Source organism: Vanessa atalanta, chromosome 24 (genome assembly GCF_905147765.1).
Source record: "Vanessa atalanta chromosome 24, ilVanAtal1.2, whole genome shotgun sequence".
Taxonomy (NCBI): domain Eukaryota; kingdom Metazoa; phylum Arthropoda; class Insecta; order Lepidoptera; family Nymphalidae; genus Vanessa; species Vanessa atalanta.
The window spans coordinates 4,203,591-4,225,606 of NC_061894.1; the positions used below are offsets into that span (position 1 = coordinate 4,203,591).

The 22,016-nt window shown below is 35.5% G+C and overlaps 3 protein-coding genes across 4 annotated transcripts in view; 1 reads left to right on the top strand and 2 right to left on the bottom strand.

Moving 5' to 3' along the window:
* LOC125073616 overlaps positions 1-6,518 on the bottom strand; it is a 165,595-nt gene extending 159,077 nt beyond the window's left edge. For both annotated transcript variants that reach the window (XM_047684520.1, XM_047684521.1), the window contains exon 1: positions 6,508-6,518. The gene's annotated coding sequence lies outside the window, so the exon portion shown is untranslated. The remainder of the gene's footprint in view (positions 1-6,507) is intronic.
* Positions 348-1,062, bottom strand: LOC125073619. The gene is made up of 2 exons (XM_047684526.1): positions 818-1,062; positions 348-601 (listed from the first exon to the last, which is right to left on the bottom strand). The coding sequence occupies exons 1-2, from the start codon at positions 953-955 to the stop codon at positions 422-424; spliced, it is 318 nt and encodes a 105-aa protein (XP_047540482.1). The 5' UTR covers positions 956-1,062; the 3' UTR covers positions 348-421.
* On the top strand, positions 1,662-21,784 carry LOC125073615 (ubiquitin carboxyl-terminal hydrolase 33). The gene is made up of 21 exons (XM_047684519.1): positions 1,662-1,982; positions 4,639-4,758; positions 9,423-9,527; positions 10,726-10,858; positions 11,202-11,352; positions 11,825-11,912; positions 12,290-12,382; positions 13,304-13,403; positions 13,898-13,985; positions 14,848-14,948; positions 15,543-15,678; positions 15,881-16,013; positions 16,094-16,222; positions 16,924-17,039; positions 17,448-17,626; positions 17,906-18,095; positions 18,352-18,465; positions 18,869-19,012; positions 19,359-19,485; positions 20,047-20,175; positions 20,699-21,784. The coding sequence occupies exons 1-21, from the start codon at positions 1,905-1,907 to the stop codon at positions 21,278-21,280; spliced, it is 3,036 nt and encodes a 1,011-aa protein (XP_047540475.1). The 5' UTR covers positions 1,662-1,904; the 3' UTR covers positions 21,281-21,784.
* The last annotated feature ends 232 nt before the right edge of the window (positions 21,785-22,016 follow it).

The window sequence follows — 22,016 nt, forward strand, 5'->3', positions numbered from 1 at the left end:
GTGTATGTTTCTTATCATTATTAATTTAAAATAATGCATAATGAATAAGACGTATAACAAAAAGATAAGTGATGTTCGAAGCATGTTATGTTCTCATACTAATTCAACAAATTTAAATTTAAGATAAAATACAGATATTTCATTTTTACCGCATACTAATTACAAATTACAAAAATAAAAACACCTATTATATTAAATTTGTGCATTACTTAAACATAAACATTTATTTTTTATTTTGTTCAAAAATAAATATACATTTTTCAGTACTTTTTTTTTTGTATTTATCGTTTATGACAGGATTGGTCTAAATCACACGTGTTGAGCCTTAGTTAAATTAATTAGGTGTGTTGACAATAAATATTTATTTATTTTAAAACTGATATGATGATATTAACAAACAGTGTAACAATATTGTAATTTATCATCTGTGCATCATAGCAATCTGTTCATTAATTTCAGTCAACATTTGAGCAGATTTATGTATATTCTCGTATTGGTAGCCCATATGGACAGAAATCAGTTGCATTTTTTTAAGATTTTCTTCGCTTCCTTCCATCAAGTGCTCAGTTGCGGCAAAGTCACGTGCAGCTTTCGACAAGAGCTGAAATAAAAAATAAAGTATTTTTATTTCTAAGTTATAACCATTTAATATAGTAGTGTTTAATGTTTGTTTGATAAAATTTTATTAATGATAACATTATTTCGTTTTATATATTTTTTAAACTGGTCTCCAAATAGCCAAAACAATTTTTAAATAAGCATGAATAATATGTTATAGACAGTAAATTAGCTAAATATACTTATTTGATTAACTTGCCTCGTTTGATTTTGACCCTCTCTGTATCTGTCGAGCCAAAGAGGCTATATTATTCATATTAACTTGAACTCTCTCGGCTAAACGTTGCTTAGACTCAGCGAATAAAGATCGGGCACTACTTGATGAAGCTGATGTCATATTGGTAATGTTTTAAATATTTAGCTTCAAAATGATTTGATATGAACAGATCAATATTTGTTTACATTTTGATTTAACAGCGAACTAATTCTGTCAATGTCAATTGTCAGTAAGCAAATTGTAATTTTGAGGAGCACAGATTTTCTTCGTAGTTTGGTCCACAGATTTAAATTAATCTGTGGACCAAACCATGAAGCTAAGTGTAATAAAGATTTACAAACTGATCGTCACACTGTCATTGTCACCTTTGATAAATAAGCTAGTGCCAGAATTAATTGTATAAAAATATTTTATTCCTAAAAGATTCTTCGTATCACTCAACACACAATAGCCAATTTTCCTTCTGTCTACAGCCTTAATTTTACAAAGCAATATCCCAAAGCACAAAAATAAAACAATAAATCTACTTAATTTTTGGACAAACCAATATTACATCAAGTTCCGCAAAATAATTTATTTATAACAGTAATTATTTCGTTTTCAAATAAATTCACAAATATTAACGTAGAATTATTTTATTGAATTAAAAGGCAGTTAACAGATCAAACTTAAATAAAGTTATGATTACTCATAAATTATGACTTAAATATACGCTATTCATATTTCAAAAAGTTTGATTGATAACAAATGACATTTATTAAAGATTACTGACAAAAAAAAATTAAAAACATACGTTAAACGCATATTTTATAGTCTATTGAATTCTGATCTGACTTTTCGCTCGTCACGGAACGTTTTGTGTTAGAAATTCCTGTAAATTAAATTAAATTATCAGCCTTTATCCGAAATGTGCTCTCTTAATCTTATTTTCTTATCTATTACCACTATTTTTACAATAACTCAAGCAATCCTCACAATTTAGAAAATGTTTATTTGCGGGACTACTGTGATTCAATAATTTCTTATTGATATTAACGTATTTCCTCGCTACAAAGTTAAAATTTTCGCAATGGACAAAGGCGTGACGTGTGAACATCTAAACAAGCTTGTTGACTTCCTGGAAAAGGACCTGTGGCAGTCTAAGGAGGTATGCCCGTATAATTTTTATTACACCTAACCTCAAACGTAATATCAGTGTAATTGGTAATTAGCATTCTTTACTTGTGTTCTTATTGTGCAATGTACTGTCTGCTATGTAAACTAAATTCAATTGGCAAAACGTTACTGTTCGTACCACCAATACTTTATGAGTTCCTGGTACTTTGTTGTTGTTTACCGATTATTTAAGTTTTTTCCGTAAAGGTTCTTTCATAGAAATTTCCTTGTAAATAATGACAAAGTAAATAAAAACTTTAACCATAACACACTAACACAGTTTATATAACAAACATTATGTAAAGTGTTGAATAAAATACATGCAAATATAGTACAGAGTTCAATATGAATAACTATATTCTTCATAGTTAGATATTTGTATGTTTTTTAAATTGCACTACTTTTTTCGAATTTCGAAATATTTTATTTGAAGAATAAATCAATCAATATTGTTAATAAAGTTAAAAACTGAATGTTTTATTGACATAACAGGAAAAACTTATGATATCACACTAATTCAATATTTCATCATCAGAAACCAACACCCAATATAAATCTCAAACAGTGCTCAAAGTACTTAATCATTGGTTTCCAAGGATTAGTCATAGGAGCTGGTGTCATACAGCTACTATACAGTCTACCTTAACCACAATAGGACAAAAGCCAAACATTTCCAACAACATTTGACATCAAACTCATGTGATATAATTAGTTAAGAGCTTGAATATTCTTTGATATTCACTATGGATTTTAAAAAAAATTGCATTTTAAACGTGGACGAAGCTGTTATTTAAAGTGGGTAGTCAACTTAAAGTGGATATAAGTAGTTAAGGTCTTTATTTATAATACAATGATTAAATAGTATATATTACTACTAGTGACATATTAATCTAGAACAGATAGCAGTGCAGGATATAGCTGCGCTAACCGCTAAATTGAAATTGAAATAAAAAGTTCATTTATTTATACTATACGCATACATAGTATGCAAAAATATAAAAGTAAATTTATACCAAAAGCAGCTTGCATAATCTTTTCTCTCGTTTTCTTGAAATATAAGAGATTTCATGAAAAGAAATGGAAGTGTTTAACGGGAAGCTGGGGAGGTGCGCTATTTGATTTAACCATGGTTCTAGATGACCTTCAGATGGTTCCAACCCATTTTCCGAGAGGATGTTATGTTAATATTGCTTCGAACCAAAGTGAAATATCAGATGTTACACATCATATCGGACTAAGACAACATACAACATTAATACCCACTTCTGGCCTAAGGCCTCTGCTGGGGAGAAGGTTTGGAGTATATTCCACTATGCTGCTCCACTGCGGGTTGGTGGATACACATGTGGTAGAATTTTGTTGAAATAAGACATATGCAGGTTTCCACACAATGTTTTCTTTCACCGCTGAGCACAAGATGAATTATAAACACAAATTAAGCACATGAAAATTCAGTGGTGCTTGCCTAGGCTTGAACCCGCAATCATTGGTTAAGATGCACGTGATCTAACCACTTGGGCCATCTTGGCTCTATAGAACTAAAAGGCTCACTCTTTTTAATTATTTTTTTGTTTATTAATTATAATTATTATTGAACAGTAATAATATGTACTATGGCATATGAAATATCTTGCTTCATAATCATATTATTATCCCTGTTGAGTGTTTTGTTTAATTATTAATAACACTATATGACTGATTTTATTACTAGAGTCCTCCGCCATAGATCCTACTCTTACATAGTCTTTTGGTGTATGTACTGTAAAATATTATATATACTAACACCAGTAAAAGACAATATAATTTACTTTTTACTAACTGTTTCATTCCTAACATTAATCAATAAGATATCTGACTTGCAAATGCATTAATTAACACAAATATTAAGATTAATTTAAAATTCATTGAAACCGGTTTTATTCAAGAAAGTGTCCTTGGAAGTCTAAAATTTTGGTATCCATCATATCAAACCAATTCCAACCTCTCTTGTAATTCATATAGAGCTAAATCTTTATCATCCACTTTGGCAAAGATCACTGTACATCTTATTATGAATCTTGAATGATTAATGAAAAGTGGGCTCCTCCCCCACTTTGGCTTTAAGAAAGCAGATATTTTATCATCATATAATTTAAATCAGTTAAAGATTTATATCAGATATACACCAACATCTCTCTTCTACCCAGATTTATCTTGAAAGGTCTCCATGGCTCAATATTGATATATTTTTATTCTCTTTTTTGTTGAACAAAATATAGGATCACCGTCATCCATTTAGAAACTGTCCTTTCTAATCTCTTTTTCCATAATGCAGCTTTTCGGACCCCTACAATAGTATATTAATATTAAAGACCCTCAGAAAGTTCTGTTTTTTTCCGTTGCCATAACAAGAACAACACAGGAAACCTAGAAAACTTAGTACCACTTAAAAATTTAGAAGAAATAACTAATTAAAACGATGTCAAAAATTAGAAGCTATTTTCAACCGGGTATGAGAGGTAACACCTCATATCCTACCTCTTCAGGCATTTAAATGTTATAATGGAATAAAGAAACTTAAATACAAATGTGAACCCTGTATCCCTTACACTTATTTTTCTGTCGAGTTACCTATTATGTGTAATTATATATTTTGACATTTGTTTCAGAATTTAACATGTTTCGACTGTGGATGTCCCGGCCCGAACCTCTGGATCTGCCTGCAGCCAGACTGCCATCACATCGGATGCTCTGAAGTTAAAAATGATCACAGCACCTTACACCAAAAGGTAAAAGCTATTTCCGATGATATTTTATTCTAGTCTAAAGAAACTCTTGTCTGTTGCTCTTTCACGGGTAAACTTCGTTTATTTATTTTTTATTATATTATATATATATACTAGCAATGCCCCAAATTAATTAAAGAATTACTAATATTCCTACTACCCCTCCTTTTAAGCTTATCACTTATGTTAGGAGGGGGTACGACAATAGTCCAAGGGGTCAGGACCGATGCTGCGCCTTTTTACATCGTTAGGCTGCCCGTAAACCATTGCGCTATTGACGCTTCAAAAATGACTATGGCGCTATTGAACATAGTATGAAGCAAGTGTGAATTCCAAAGAAGGCGATAGGTTAACACCTAACGACCAACCCCTAAAACGCGAACGAAACCGCGGAAGACAACTAGTGAAATATAATTATTATATAAAACATAACGTCGCATTGTTATTGTACCTACATATGTCCTGTATGGAAAAGTAACTTATGTCAAAGTATCTTGAAACCTTGAAATCAAACAAACGGTTTTTGAAAAGACGAATAGATTTTTCAACATAGTTCAACATTGTTACCATTGCGTTCTCACCGTGAAAAGTGTCTATCCGCTCGAAATAGACAACTTCACACCTTACATTACAAAAAGACGAAAGAAGTAAATTCGGTATGGTAAACCTGAATTGTATTTGACATTTGTCACCATGTATCGTGTCTTAAAAGGTTGTATATTTATTTTACAATGTTTATTTTATTAAAAAAAATAAAAATATTTAATGTTTAAATTTGTGTGTAATTTTTATAGTTGTGTTAAAAATACGTAATAACCAATCAGCGTTTAGATTGAAGCTGAGGTGAGAGTGTAGGTTTTTCATAGTAGAGACGCGTTAGTTGCCAATTAAAAGAATTACACTTATGTAGTATTTTTTTTTGAAAATAATTAAGATATTAATCAATGCCAAGACTCTAGAGCGATGGTTGGATTAAGGTCAATTTGTAAGATGAACCTGTGCCAAGCCTTCAGATACTCTACCCTCATGTATGTTTCAATTCAATAATCGTACGAAACAAAATTTATAAATCTTCGTCTAAATATTGTAATCGAAATATAATAAACTTAAAGTTATCATAAATAATAAATTAACGAGATAATTATCGTTTAAAAATAAATATTTTTCTTTTTTTTAGAATATTATAAGAGTTTTATAATTGATAGACAGCCAAAGACAAATACAATAAAGTAATTAAATTACTAAAACGCATTGGTGATGTTAATAGCTTGTTTTGTTAATCACAAGTTTCCCCCTGCCTTTGCCCTTCTCTGTAGCTCTGGCAACGTGTATACGAAATGATACGATCGTTTGCTAAGTTAGGCGTGGAAGCATAAAAAAAACTCATTTATAATATTAGTCTGGATAACAAGCTTTAACTAAAAATAATATACACATAAATAAGTCCGATATAGCTCGGAGTTCAAAGGGCATAAAAGAGTTACAAGAGCATAATCGCCTTTGTTGAACATAATCAAATGGTTACGCACAAAGCCATCTCTGTGATCCTCAAAGGACACTTGTAGTCTATAATTAGAAAAGAAAGAAACTATCAATTGGTTAATATCAAATGGCAATTTTGTTTAGTCATGCTTATCTTTCATATTAAAGGCGCGCCCCTTCACGTTAATAAATAAATGTCTGAAATAAACTTAAAAAATATAAGATAATTTGTATTTTTTTTTTGGCTGCCTTTACTCTTAGTCGTCTCACGCACACTCTGACATTTTACTTGGTGGTAGGGCTTTATGCAAGCCCGTCTGGGTAGGGACCACCCACTCATCAGATATTCTACCGCCAAATAACAGTACTCTGTATTGTTATGTTCCGATTAGAAGGGTGAGTGAGCCAGTGTAATCACAGGCACAAGGGACATAACATGTTAATTCCCAAGGTTGATGGCGCATAGGTGTAAGGAATGGTTAATATTTGTTACAGCGCTTTGTCAATGGGCGGTAACCACATACCATCAAGTGGCCCATATGCTCGTCCGCCAACCAATACCATAAAAAATTATTACATAAATTTTACATATTACATATACGTAAATTTTCACAAAATATGCATTAATCAAGTACCTAAACTACTTCGAGAATGAATGAGAAAATAAATTGATAATTCTGAGATTAGAGCGGGTATTAAATACGTTCACAAAAACTTACGACGGGTATTTTTAATTAGAATATATATGTAGACGATGACTTTAATAACAGGAAAACTAAATCGGTAATCTGTTAATTAGGTGTTCAAAGTAGGAAGATTTTTTTTTTTAATTAGATTACATTTGAATAGCTTAATTGAACACGTGCTGTTTAATCTAATCGTTTAATCAACACGCTCTTGTCGATTGCATTCAATTGTCAGAAATATGAAGGTCTCATTATTATCTGGAGTTCGTTTAATAATAATACAAGCCTATTAACGGTGCGAAAATTAATGCGTGCCTTTGTTTGTATTCGGAGTCAAAAATCAAAATATTTTTTTATATATATTAGACTCATAAAGACACTTTTGAATCATCACGTTACAGTATTGAATTACATGTACCAATTCGGTAAGTTGATTCTTCCGAGAAGAACCAGTAAGAGACTCAGGAGTTACTTACTTCCATCATGTTAATTACAAAGTATGTGAGTAAAGTACAAATAAATTCTCGCATTTCCTGCCTAGAAATCAATAAATACTAAGTATTTAGAGATTCAATTGTCTTTGCTTAATTAGATAATTAATGTCTCTCATTGCTCTGAGTATCTAGACACGCGGTAGCGTGTCAGCCAAGTTCTAGTAACAGAACTGGCGTGCAGCACCGTGTGTAATATTACACGAACCATTTGGAGCCACTTTTGACCTCCTCATAACTCAAAAACTATTTGACATAAATGTGTCAAATTTGGCTCATATATTGAGACTCGCGAGATACATATGTGTTCTAAATTTCATAAACGCATCTCAAATGGTTATTTAGATATTAACGTCTAAAAATCGACATTTTTATCACTGACTGACCTATAGATCAAAACTATAACCTACTTCCAGGTGACCTAGAAACTTGAAATTTGGTATGCAGGTAGATAATTAGGCCAATATGAAGGAAAAAATCTGAAACTGGTAATTTTTTATCATTTTATTATAATTTTTCATTTTATTGGGTCTATAGAAACACTTATATACTTAGTTCCTGTGATAACTGTAATAAAAAAAAATTATGTAAGAACCAGCAATCAAAACTTATGACAGCCGGTCTTAATGTGGATTTTAAGGTCTTCACGTGAATATATAACAAGTTGAATACCACCCTTAAGTTTTTTAAATCCAAATATTTCCGTTTTATTACTTATTAGTATAGCCGACTTTGGTATTTATTACGTTATTAACTAGCATTTAGCGCACATCAATGGTGCAATATCTATATATATACTTAAAAAAAATAAAAAAATAGGCATTTCGGTACACGGCGCGCGACGTGACGCCGAAGCAGCGGGTTAGAAGCGTTGTGATTAAACCTTAACTCGGACGTGTCTGAGCGAGTGGCAACCGCGCTCATAAGAATTATTTCAATGCCTTCCGATGGAAGCTGCCTAGTCTATTCGACTGCATATTTTTTTGTTTGAGTATACTAGTATACAACAATAAAATAGGTTTCGTGAGACTGTAGTAGAGTATGTATATCGTAACAGGAATGACTTAAGTTTGTAATCTAGCGCTACAAACGGGGATCCTTATTGCCTGGAAGAACAGTATCGAGCGAGCATGCTGATGTCAGCAAAGAACTAGTGAATGGGTCCAATGGAAAAATAGAGAAAGTACATTGAGGACGTCGACAACAGCAATAGTGCACGTAAAATAACAATTCAATTTAAACATAATTTAATTTGCGAACTAGAAGCCAAACCAAGTTACAGATATTAAGTAATGTACAGATATGTTCAAAAGAAACAATTCTCTATTTGCTTAGCATATTCTACTACTATACACAAATCACAAGGCCTTCGCCTTGACGGTGCTCTTTTCGACATAGGCTCTTCTATATTAAGTAAAAAGCAGGCTTACGTTGGCCTCTCTAGAGTTAAAAACTTAGATGGAGTACATCTTATCAATTTAGGTCCAAGTCAAATCAAGACACAAGAGAGCTTAAGTCTTAGTCTTAACTTAAGTCAGACCTTAGGCAACAATATATTACCCCAAGTTATAAGAAGAAATGATATTTTATGTAGTTATAAATAAATTTCAGAAAGGACTATTTAACTTGGCACAAATTTAGATCTCACTTCTTTTATCGTTGAAGACAAAAACCAAGGTATATATCATAATATTTAACTTGGCTCTCATTTTTACATTTATGTTTTTGATGGGATTATATTTTACTTATAACAGAGTCTCACGTCAGAATTTGTTTGTGGAGACAAAAGTCTTCGACTCAAACCAAATGCATTTGTAAAAATGATATTATATTTAGGAAAAAATGTAACCCAATGAATGGATTCGCGTGTCTGTTTGGCTGATTGGTTAAGAAGATATTGGTGTTATAAAAATGATTAGTTATCCTCGAACAGATCAATTATTTGTCAAACACTATTTTTTTTTAGAATACCAGTATTTTTGTAAAATGTTTTTTTTTTTTATTACAGAATTTTTCATCCCATTGTGTTCATATGAACATATCGACCGAGCGAATATGGTGCTACTTGTGCGAAAAAGAGGTACACATCAGAGCCGCGCTTGCGCAGGCAAAAGTAAGTAACACTTCTGGAATAACGTTCCATCTATTTTATTATTAAGTATATAACACTACATATATAAAATATATGTTCTCTTAAATTGAAATTATTTATTTTCATTTATATATAGTATTTACATATATTATCTTTTTTAAATTTGAATATCTTATCAATATCATCTGAGAAAACTTTTAAGTGGCTATATTTTACCATTTTATCTTTCTGACTACCTTCTGTTGCTAGTTTGAAGTTTTCCTTGTTAGATAAAGTAAAATTATTGTTTTTCAATATCCTCAGACAAACCGTCTATTAGTTAACTTACCTCTTTTTTATGGCTCTCTGCTTAAAAGAAAGTAATAAAATTGGAGTGTCTGTTTGTAATATTAAAGTAACCGCTTTTCACTAAATGCATATGTACATACACATACCAAAATAACATTTTGTCCGTCTGTTTGTCTTGTTTTTTTCAATTTTTGTCTGTATGTCTGTTTTCCGCCTAATCTCTGGAACGGCTAGACTGATTTTGACGAAATTTCACTGGCAGATAGCTGATATATAAAGGAGTGGGAAAGAAGGAGGAGGAGGAACTTGTCATACAACAATAACTTTTTTTTTTTAAATTAAATCGCGCACTAAGTCGCGGGCACACCTAATTAGCTATAATTGTCTATAGCGTATCAAAACTAATATTTAAAAAATCATGTTTGTCTTCTGTGGATTATATCAAATATAATATGAATACAGACAGATAAGGAATGGTCCTATTAGGATTCTTATATTTTCATTGTATGTATATTTTTAACCATAAAAACAAAGTACAAACTACATCAACTTCTGACATCAATTTTAAACAAGTAAATAATATGACATGAAGTAAATAATATGAGCCGAGATGGCCCAGTGGTTCGAACGCGTGCATCTTAACCGATGATTTCGGGTTCAAATCCAGGCAGGCACCACTGAAATTTCATGTGCTTAATTTGTGTTTATAATTCATCTCGTGCTCGGCTGTGAAGGAAAACATCGTGAGGAAACCTGCATGTGTCTAATTTCAACGAAATTCTGCCACATGTGTATTCCGCCAACCCGCATTGGAGCAGCGTGGTGGAATATGCTCCAAAACCTTCTCCTCAAAGGGAGAGGAGGCCTTTATCCCAGCAGTGGGACATTTACGGGCTGCTAATGCTAAAAAAAATAATATGATAATTTTCAGATGAGTCCAGATTCAACAACAGTGGAAGATATGTCGGTGACCACACGTCCAGGCTTGGTCGGGATCAGTGTCAACTCGGACGAGGATCTCGACCCGGATGATATGGAGTACGACGAAGAACAGCGGCCAAAAGGTAATACTTGCCATTCCGGGATCTCGCTTAATAATACACCTTGCTTTGATCACTTTGGACGGACAGATTTGTAATGATCAATGTAGCTTACTGTGATCAATTGGAGAATATAACATCTCGTGTATTATAGAGCGTAAGTTTAATTAGATATATTTAAAATAATTATTGCAGGCCCATCTACTACATGTATTTTCACCAGTAGTAAACTTTACTGTGACCCCGTGGGGTGTTGCATAATGCAATACTGGCCGTAAATATATGTATATAGCCTTTCAATAAATGGGCTATTTAATTATTATAAATGCTTTCGTTATAATCCTACGTAAAACGTGGCGTCGTGCAGGGCTGGTGGGGCTGCAGAACATGGGCAACACGTGCTACATGAACGCGGCGCTGCAGGCGCTCAGCAACACGCAGCCGCTCACGTCCTACTTCCTGGAGTGCGCCGCCGCCGTGGCCGTGCTGGCCGGCGACGGCAAGCCGGGCCTCAGCCGGTGCGTGCGGCCTCCGCTTATTTCTACACTGCACCAGAAAGCACGACAGACGAACGCTTAGCTTTAGTGACTTTTTTCGAATCATTCCATATTAGAACCGTTATAATCGTTCTTACCATTGAAACGAACAATAAATCTTTCCTTATTTTGTCCTAATTTCCTTGGCAACCACGGACGCCGTCACAACACTGACTGCAAACTGCCAGTAACTCAATACACTCAAACGTTATTTGAAGACGAAGCAATGCTTCTCTAACTAGCGGCATCTATTGAGGACATGTCTGAACTAGCTGCCTCGACAGTATATATTACTATTATAAGCTAATAAAAAGTCTTTAAATATACAATTCTACACACAACACTTGCTCAATTCGATGTATATATCATCTTTAGATATAATTGATTATTCTTCGTTTATATATTTTTTTTGTTTTTTGGTTTTGGTGACATAATTGTAACATTTTTTTTCCAGAGCATACCAAAAATTAATTAAAGAAATGTGGAGCAGGAAAACTAGAGGCTATGTTGTACCTAATGGTATTCTCTATGGAATACGGAATGTATGTATACTTCAATATGTATTTTCTAATAAATAAGTTTAAAATTATTATAAATAATTATTATTGGTGTGATATTAGCAATAAGAAATAATATGTCTACATTTTAATTACTGGATCATTTACACCGCAATATAAAAATACAATAATAATAATAAATAAATTTTGGACAACATCACATACATTACTCTGATACCAATGTAAGTAGCTAAAGCACTTGTGTTATGGAAAATCAGATGTAACGACGGTACCACATACACCCAGACCCAAGACAACATAGAAAACTAATGAATTCTTTCTAAATCGACTTGGCCGGGAATCGAACCCGGGACCTAGTACTTAGTACTTGCGCAAAGCTAAATAATATTATTCGTCATCAGGTACACCCCATGTTCCGAGGATACCACCAACATGATACGCAGGAGTTCCTGCGATGCTTCCTCGATCAGCTGCATGAAGAGTTAAAAGAACCGGTACGGAAATATTGTTTTAGCCAGTAACCGTTTATCATATGTAACTCAAATTTAATGTGATCGTTGTCTTAGAACTTCATTTTGTAATAATAAAAATAACATAACCTGATCATATTAGTTGAACTTGACCTTAAATCAGATCAGATACATATGTGTAAAATAATTCTTCTTATTAGGAGAATTGCCCTTAATCCAGTAGTGGGATATTTATGGTATTATGAGTATTAAAAAAATTGATATGTATTAAAAATATACAAATAGATACATTTCTTTATTCACAAATAACAAATGTGCGAAATAATACTTGGTACTAGTAAATACAATCAACTAGACAAAAATTTAAATCAATGGATATCATTCGTAAACAGGCTCTGTACACGGACATATTGTAGGAAAACGAGAAGATATATGTTACTCATTAAAAATACCGTGTTATACAAAAATGTACCGGCAGACTGTACCGCTAAAAAAATTTATTAATATTCAAAAGTGAAAACCATATTTATTTACGGTAGCTTCACTTAATATAGTTTGTTAAATGATGATTCAAAAGTGCTTGTAAAAGCCTACTTGAATAAAGTATATTTTGATATGATTTGATTTGATAGTGGCAGTAACCCTGTTAAATTAAATTAAATTACATATGTATGTATGTAACAATAATGATGAGCATGTTACTTTAAATATGTTTCATTATTTATTTACTTTTACTTAATCTTAACAATTTGTATAAGCGCTTATGTGAGTTGGTACATTTCTGCCCAAGTCAGTAAAATAATAACTATAATTTAATCGGAGTATTTCATATGTATAAGTAACAATATAATAGCTTTGTATATGTTGAGTATTATATATAGTAATAACGCATCACCATTTACTAAATACATATAGGGATATTAAAAACAACAAGTTTTCCCCCAGGTGTGGGACAGCACGTCAGAAGATAAGCTGACTTCAGAAGCAGACGGTGACCATGACGTCAGGAATGTACATATTAGACGGAGAGCTGCTTCATCAGGAGGTAATACAGAACACAATGATATTATTCTTTAATTGTTTTTATATTAACTAATTTAATTTATAAGATTCAACAATTATAAAATATTTGTACCAGAAGTTACAATAATTATACTCACGTGTATTCAAACATAATATTGCTATCTCTTTCTCACGTGCTGGTTTAACAAGTTCACGATCTTGTGGATGGTTTTCTTCTTAGCTATAAGATGTGTGCAATTAAATAGTCAATATATGCACATAAATATAACCTATTGATAGGTTGTCGGCGTTATTTCGATTTTTTTTAAACAAAAATTTTCATGATTTTGTATAAAAATAAATCCGTTAAATCGGCAGGCCTTAAAATGAATTCATAATATTAATTAATGATTGATAAAATGAGTGATAATACATTTTCAATAATTAAACAACAACAGCCTTAGTAACGTACATTGTCTAAGAAATATTATTGGAATGATGTATTAATCGATGGTTAAATATATTTTGTATCGACAGCCAGTGACGCGCCGTACTTCGCGAGAATGAGACGGAAATCCCCCGCACCCTCCGCCTACAGCGACACCAGAGCTGATGGCTATTTAAGGTAATATAATTTGCTATACCTCGACCTCCCCTCCTGCGACCTGTGTACGGAGTAACTGATAGGCAATACGCAGAATAACTTTTTATACTTACAATGACGTCACACCAGCCATACTTTAATATCGTCATAAATATATTAAAATGATTTACAACTAAATAAAGCTAAGTATTTTTGTTGACGTAAACCACTATTGGTTCGATTTACAACATACATAGAAGAGTTTTTAGAATTATAAGGGCACTATTACATGAACACAGACTATAGCATTTTTTTTTTAGCATTAGCAGCCTGTAAATTTTCCCACTGCTGGACTAAAGGCCTCCTCTCCCTTTGAGGAGAAGGTTTGGAGCATATTCCACCACGCTGCTCCAATGCGGGTTAGCGGAATACACATGTGGCAGAATTTCGTTGAAATTAGACACATGCAGGTTTCCTCACGATGTTTTCCTTCACCGCCGAGCATGAGATGAATTATAAACACAAATTAAGTACATGAAAATTCAGTGGTGCCTGCCTGGGTTTGAACCTGAAATCATCGGTTTAATGCACGCGTTTTAACCACTGGGCCACCTCGGCTCCACTATAGATATCAGACTATAGTAGTAATGTGTAAGTTCCACTTATTTCCGCTTTAATTTTACTTCCAAAATTTCGATAACAGTTTCGTCGACGTTCAAACCGCCATTTTTTCGCAAATCCATAGTGAATATCATAGGTTAATTATGCTCGACCAATGGTATCACGTCAATTTGCTGTCAAATGTTGTTTATACGGCCTTTTTCCTGTTATGGTTGAAATAGAGTATAGGTACAGTCAGAATATTAAATGATTATAAAAATCATGCAAATATTTCTGTTACCAGGGTACAGTCTCAGTCGGAAGGCGTATCGCGACACCGACGGTCGGCGAGCTTCGCGGGCACCCACCACTTCACCTACAACGTACTCACACACCAGATCAATGGTGATTAAATACATTAACATAGTAAGAATTCTGTACCCCCATTTATTGGTATCAGGTCTATGCAATCTTTGATATAATGTTATCTGTTTGTTTATTTTTAAAGGAAAAATAGTTCATAGTTACTATTCGTGACCCCTTACTCCATAATCCTATTTTATAGAAGTCAAGTCTAGCTACGGTTACAAAGCTTGAATAGTTCAAGGGAATACAGGCCACCTAGTGTTGCGAAAATCGAAAATCTTTTGGTTTAGTAGAATTATTATTAAGGCTGCAATAACCGAGGTTCTGGGATAGGTTTGCTGTCTTGCAAATCTCATTAACAGCTTGGTTTAGGAAGATGCAGTGTTGTACTCCTGTGCCTCGGCATTTAAAGCCGCGCAGAAACAAGTTAAGGCCTTGTGTTTGAAGTCTGACCGGTCGTGTGGCAATCCGACACCATCGGATTATGAAAGCGATGGGGATTGGAGTGTAGAGAGTTTTTTGCGCATACAATTTAACACTATTATAAGTAATGCCTATATTATTTGACACCGGCCGCCGTGACCGTAACTGTGTCAGGACGACGCGGTAACGGTGCATCCGATCTGTTTCCAGGTTCCGACTCGACCCAGCGGGACGTGGGGTCGGAGTCGGAGCTGTCGTGCTCGAGCGAGGCGGAGGAGCGCTACGAGACGTGCTCCAGCGGCGCCAGCGACGCACCCGAGCCGCGCGACCCCCGCCCGGAGCCCCCGTGAGTATCGACTCATAGACATCGGTAACAAGGCACCGATGTCTATGGGCAGTGGTGACCACTTACAGCTAAAACGAAACATTTGACATTAAAAAAAAATTGCAAATCACGCTTAATCATACTTACAAAAAAATTGAGCAATATGTTTCACGCCAGTAGCATCAACGACCGAGTATTATATAATAGCTTACAAACTCGGCAGGCCGCACACGTGGAGCGCGGGCGGCGCGGGCGGCGGCGGCGACGGCGGCGGGGGGGCGCGGTACCGCAGCATCGTGTCCGACGTGTTCGACGGGAAGCTGCTCTCGTCCGTGCAGTGTCTCATATGCGATCGGGTGAGTGCGGCGGACGCTACGACGGCGATGCTAGTTCCTCCCCCGGATGGAACTCATAATATTGTGCCATGCGGCTGCAGGTGTCGACGCGCATGGAGACGTTCCAGGACCTGTCGCTGCCGATCCCGTCGCGCGAGCACCTGGCCATGCTGCGCTGCCAGCAGCCCGCGCTCAGCCAGCACGCGCCGCACGCCGCGCAGGACTCCTGGGTGAGCACTCTTAATTCAGTACTGACCGATATCAAACTCGCCAACTTTTGGTGATTGATGTTATAGTTTTTAGTGTAAATACCATATTTTTGTAACAGCTGTAGAATTTGAACTAAAATTTTATTAAAAATCTTAAGACAAAATAAAAACCGCATACATTGCTTTAAATAACCCTTTAGTAGTAGTAAAGAAAAATAAAAAAAGATATTTTCGTTAATTAATTAAAAAAACATATTTTTAATTTATTCCTTTAGAATTTGCCCATTATTTTACCATAAACATTAACTTGAATTCTATCGATGTTTTACTTTAAAAGTCTTTTCTGCTATATATAATTACACAAATTATAAGTTATGGATATTTTGTTGCTATATTGTTTGGCTTTATCCTTTTATCAAAATGAATAGAGCCAACTCTTCTTAAACCGAAGGTTTCGTATGACAAAGATAATGTTAATTCTCAAGCACATATGCTTATGTTTAGTGCCCCAACTACCTGTATGACAGAAAATCTCTCAGCAAAATATTAAGAAAAGTTTGGCTGACTATAGTGATCCCAAATTAATGAAATTAACCTTTTATGTCATACTACCGTACCGATAACATTATAACGTTATTATATCCGTATGAATTGCGTTACGAATAACGTTACAAGTTCATCCGATAAAGGCAACCGAATGACGTTACCAATATTTGGTTCAGATATGGTGGCTGTTGAGTTGGCTGCGGTCCTGGTTCTACGGGCCCGTCGTCTCACTGCAGGACTGTCTCGCTGCTTTCTTCAGTGCCGATGAGCTTAAAGGGGACAACATGTACAGGTAAACTAACTCTAATTCCGATAATAACACAGATAAATAAATTCATCTCAATGTGAATTTTATCGTGCACACACATATTATTTTTTTTATACTTAGTATATGGTTATTTTGATACATCAAAATATATCTTTGCACTGTGTTAGTTATGCCAATTATTTAAAAAAAGTGTTAATAACACTTAACTTAGTACCTACTTGGTGATTTTTGCAGCTCAGTTACATGTATAAGGTAGACATTTAATCAGTGGGATGATTAAAGTTAATTTGATAATCCTATTCATTTTTTACATAAATAAATATGGAAAAGTCACATATAATCTGAAAAACATAGTAGTAGCTACTAAATATGTCTATTCCTAATGTTTTCATTATATTAGGAATATCTAATGCTTCTATGTATCTATTTCAGTTGTTCCCGCTGCAACAAGCTCCGCAACGGCGTGAAGATGTCCGGCGTGATTCGTCTCCCGGAAGTCCTCTGCGTGCATCTGAAACGGTTTCGTCACGAACTAATGTCCAGTGCTAAAGTCGCCGCTCGGGTATCATTTCCTATCAACGATTTGAATATGGCTCCTTACACCCATAAAGGTGAGGTTTTGTTACGTTTCTTTAAAATATTATCTTTATTAACGTGATTAATTTAATATTGATTTTACTTAATAAAAATAATAAAAACAATGTTTCTAATTGTTTTACTATATTATGGACATATAAACATTTAAATTATTTATTTCCTAATTATACACCAATATATTCAAGTAATTAATATTTTGTCAAGAATGTCCAAGCTTAAAAAAAGACGGCAATTGGAGGTCGGGAAACGTCGACTAGTAGTCTAAGCGATCGATCGAGCCCCTGTGTCCGCAGATTGCACGTCGAAGGTGAGCCGCTACTCGCTGTGCGCCGTCATCTGCCACGCGGGCACGGCGGGCGGCGGGCACTACACGTGCGCGGCGCGCGCGGCCGACGGGCGCTGGGTGGCCTTCGACGACGCCGCCGTCGCGCCCCTCGCGCCGCACCACCTCGCCGCCTGCGAGGCCTACGTGCTGTTCTACAGGTGAGCCCGCGCACGCACGCACGCACACGCACACGCAACTCGCCTGACGCGACACGTGCCCTTTTACGAAGATCGATTCATCATCCATTTTGACTAATCAAGTATTCACCAGAAATAAATATACTAAGCCATTATTTTTTAACTCCAGCTTATTCAAACACGCATAACTGATTCAAGATTTATTTTAATTAGTTAAACGAGTCCATAAATTATCTTAAACCAGATTTAAATGATATAGAAAAAAAAACATTCACAGGAAAGTGAACCCACAAATGACGATACTGCGGCAGAAAGCAGCTGAGATCTTAGAAACGGCGAGCTCTGAACCAAATGACCTCAAATTCTACATTTCAAAAACATGGATAAATAAGTGAGTATTACAAATTCAACATGAATACCTAAAGAGTATTATATCGTATATTTCTAGTCTAAATCCGAGTAGGCTCAATAAAAGTTGTTCCTCTGTCAAGATATTCTCAGTTGTTAGTCTTGCATACTGAATTTCAAAAGTTCTATCTTTTTCATTAGTTAAACGTTATAAACTTTTTCTCTTAACTTCTCAATACATCTTTTACAACAAAAATTTGATAAAATGGTTTTGTAAAACTATCGAGTCATACATTTTATTTTACAATGTTAAAATAAATGACTCCATAGCTTTGCTACCTCTGAGTGACCGACCAGCGATCCAGTAAGAGCGATCGAAACTCGTAATAGTTAACAATAACGCCAAAACATATTCGAGACTAACAGCACACGGATGCGCCGCGCAGGTTCAACACGTGGGCGGAGCCGGGCCCCATCGACAACAGCGACTTCGTGTGCGTGCACGGCGGCGTGCGGCCCGAGCGCGCGCCGCACCTGCACGCGCTCGCCGCCAGCCTGCCGCAGCCGCTCTGGGACTTCCTGCGCGACACGTGCGTGCCCCACTACCCACCCCTTACATGCGTTGCGAATACTCCTTTTTAGTTTCACCATAAGCAAGCACTGTCCGGTATGATGCCCGTCATACCGTAACACCATTTGTACCGAGAAGGAATTGATATTTCGCGGCAAAAATATACAACCACTAGAAGACCGAGTAAAAATAAATAGAAGTGTGTCAAAAAGTTATCCTTTTCTTATGCTAAACTTAAAGTAAAAGAACATCATTGTAATAATTCAATTTAGTGCTTGTATATTTAATTAATTATTACATATATATTAAATATACAAAAGTATGAATTCTATGAAATGTTTACTATAACACCTATCGGTGCGTAGGTTCGGCGGAGGCCCGGCCGTGTCGCACGCGCACGAGTGCAGCGTGTGCGCGCGCGCGGCGCAGCGCCTGCGCGCCCGCCGCGCGCGCGAGCTGGCCGCCTTCGCGGACCTGCACGCGCTTTTCCAGGTAAACGGATGCTTTTTTATCGTCGGATGATTCGGTGACACCACAAAAAATTTAAAGACGATAATGGATCTAACCAATACACTAAACGAAACTTGATTTAATTCGTTCGTTCTTTAATCCGATTGTTTGTTTTATTATCATCCTATTATCTCTTTAATTGAGAATCGGCAAACAATATGCCTTAAAAAAACTTAAGTTGGGTACCATCAATTAATAGGTAATAAAAGTGCTTTAAAATCTTACTTAAACTTTTATGAATTTAAAACACTACTGTGATTCTAACATATAATTTATTTATATCCTTTTCTTTAAAAATAAAATAAATATCACTTGTATGACATCAAAGCCAACGTTTTATGACTTTTTGCTTTAATGATATTCATGTTCAATTATCGTTACCCAGCCAATATGCTGCCAACTGTTAGACTTTAGATAGTATGTCCCATGTGCCTGTAGTAATAATGGTTTACTCACATTTACATTGGTTGACATTTATAATGGCATATTAATAACAATAGCAAAAATATATTATAATTGTTTTACACAAAAATATTTTTTCAGGAGCAAGAACGACCCCGTGCTATATTCGCGATCAGCATGCAATGGTTCCGGCAGTGGCAGGCCTTCGTGCGAAACAAGTCGCGACACCCACCGCCGCCCGTCGACAACACCTCCATAGTCACTAAGCAGGTAAACATGTAACTATATCAGAAAATTCATACATATACCAGAAAAATGAAAATTGAATAATATAATTTACATAATATTTCAATTATAAGTATTTATTTATTATATTTGCATTTATGAGTCAAAATGTCTGGTTGAGTGTATCGCCGGTTACCAAACCGGTGGTAGATTTTAGACGATCAATAAGAAAGTCTGATGCTCCAATTTGGAATAAAGAATTTGAATTTAAAGCATTCAAATTTTAAGTACATTGTCATAAATATACACTTAAAATTGAGATAATTAGTTCTAATTGAAGACCAATATATTAACGCGTCGTCGTTGAAATAACAATTTAGTTTTTTTTGTAATAGTAGTAAGGTTATTAATATATGGTTCAACTGATGGTAAGCAGAGAATGAACTTTGCAGAAAAGATCCAAACATTACTAATATGCTGATACTCTCTATTCTTATTGAAAAACAGAAATGAGCTATACTGTCTGGAAATGTCGGCATTGGACCACCATAAATGTCTCGTTTTCCAGGAAGTCGATGGCAATGCGACCTACGTGTTGAAAGCGGGCTCCGACCACGCGCAGCTCAGCGAGGAGCTGTGGCGGTTCTTCACCGACATCTACGGTGGAGGGCCCGAGGTGCGGCTGTCGGCGCCCCCCGCGGCCGCCGCCCCCGCGCCTCCCACTGCGCGCGCACTCGCCAGAAACTACTCCGAATCTGACCGGGAGGACTACTGCTCCAAGTCTACCTCCGAGGTCAACATCAGGGACTCAGTACAGGGCGAGCTGCAGAAGAACCAATCCCTACAGAACATCAATCGTAGATACAAGAAGGCAGACTCCGACGAGGAGATAACGTACAGGCATTTCCAGTATAAGCGGCACGAGCCGAACGGGAACTACGACTCGGACGAGGAGATGGACGTGAGCCCCGTGAGGATGGAGAACGGAGTGGACAGCTCGGACCACGACGCCAACGACAACCCCGTGTTTACGGGGAAGGCCGACAGGTCGACGGATACGGAACTGCCAAATTTAGATAGTATATCACTCAGAAATAAACCCTCGAAAGCGGGGAAAGTGAGAAAAATCAAAAGACGGACAGTGAAATGATTCTTTCTAGCTTTCCAGTTCGTTCACAGGCTGATGCAGAAGGCGACGGGAGCCGCGGGCACTTCTGAACATTCCTATACCGGTGACTGGTGTTAACACGTGCATTTATTGGGTTCCATTCGACCTAAATATTGCTACTTCGACTAACGCGGAAAAATTTTAATATTTTTCTATAGATATACTTTTTCCAGCGGCCTCGCATTCCCGGGGGGTTAGTGTTTAGTACAATTTTAGTTCAAATTCAGATTTAGACACTTAGGTACCTATTTCCGTGTTGTTCGGAATAATCTGTAATATATACAATTGAATGTATGTCTGTCTAAATAACTATCGAATGTAAACACATCATGTAAAAAATCATATTTGTAATGTATATTCTACACCTGCATTTCTTCGTTTGACTATTGTACCGTGGGTTGGGTATTTATTTTTGTTATTTCTGGTTCTAAGTCTATGTGTTATTTGTTAATGGATTGATCAGCAATAAAAATATATTTCAACTAATTACATTTAATTCATTCATTAATTCAATACATGTCCCATTCTTATGATTTCATAGTTTAAACATTTAATTTAATGGAAGGTAAAAATAAAAACCAAATTGATGTCCAAAATATTTATTACAATGAAGACCATATTACATTGTGTTATTATAAAACAGGTACAATGTTTAGAATTATTTAATAGGCGTTCCTGCGAGGATACTTGTGGTACACGTGTCCCTTTGTTTGTTAGT

Bases quoted from the DNA above. Each gene is read 5' to 3' on its own strand.
- LOC125073619 (XM_047684526.1), bottom strand. From the start codon at position 955: ATGACATCAGCTTCATCAAGTAGTGCCCGATCTTTATTCGCTGAGTCT. The intron at 602-817 runs GCAAGTTAATCA...TTTTTATTTCAG, and splicing joins GAGGGTCAAAATCAAACGAG to CTCTTGTCGAAAGCTGCACG.
- LOC125073615 (XM_047684519.1), top strand. From the start codon at position 1,905: ATGGACAAAGGCGTGACGTGTGAACATCTAAACAAGCTTGTTGACTTC. The intron at 13,404-13,897 runs GTAATACAGAAC...TTGTATCGACAG, and splicing joins GAGAGCTGCTTCATCAGGAG to CCAGTGACGCGCCGTACTTC. The intron at 17,040-17,447 runs GTAAACTAACTC...TATCTATTTCAG, and splicing joins AAAGGGGACAACATGTACAG to TTGTTCCCGCTGCAACAAGC.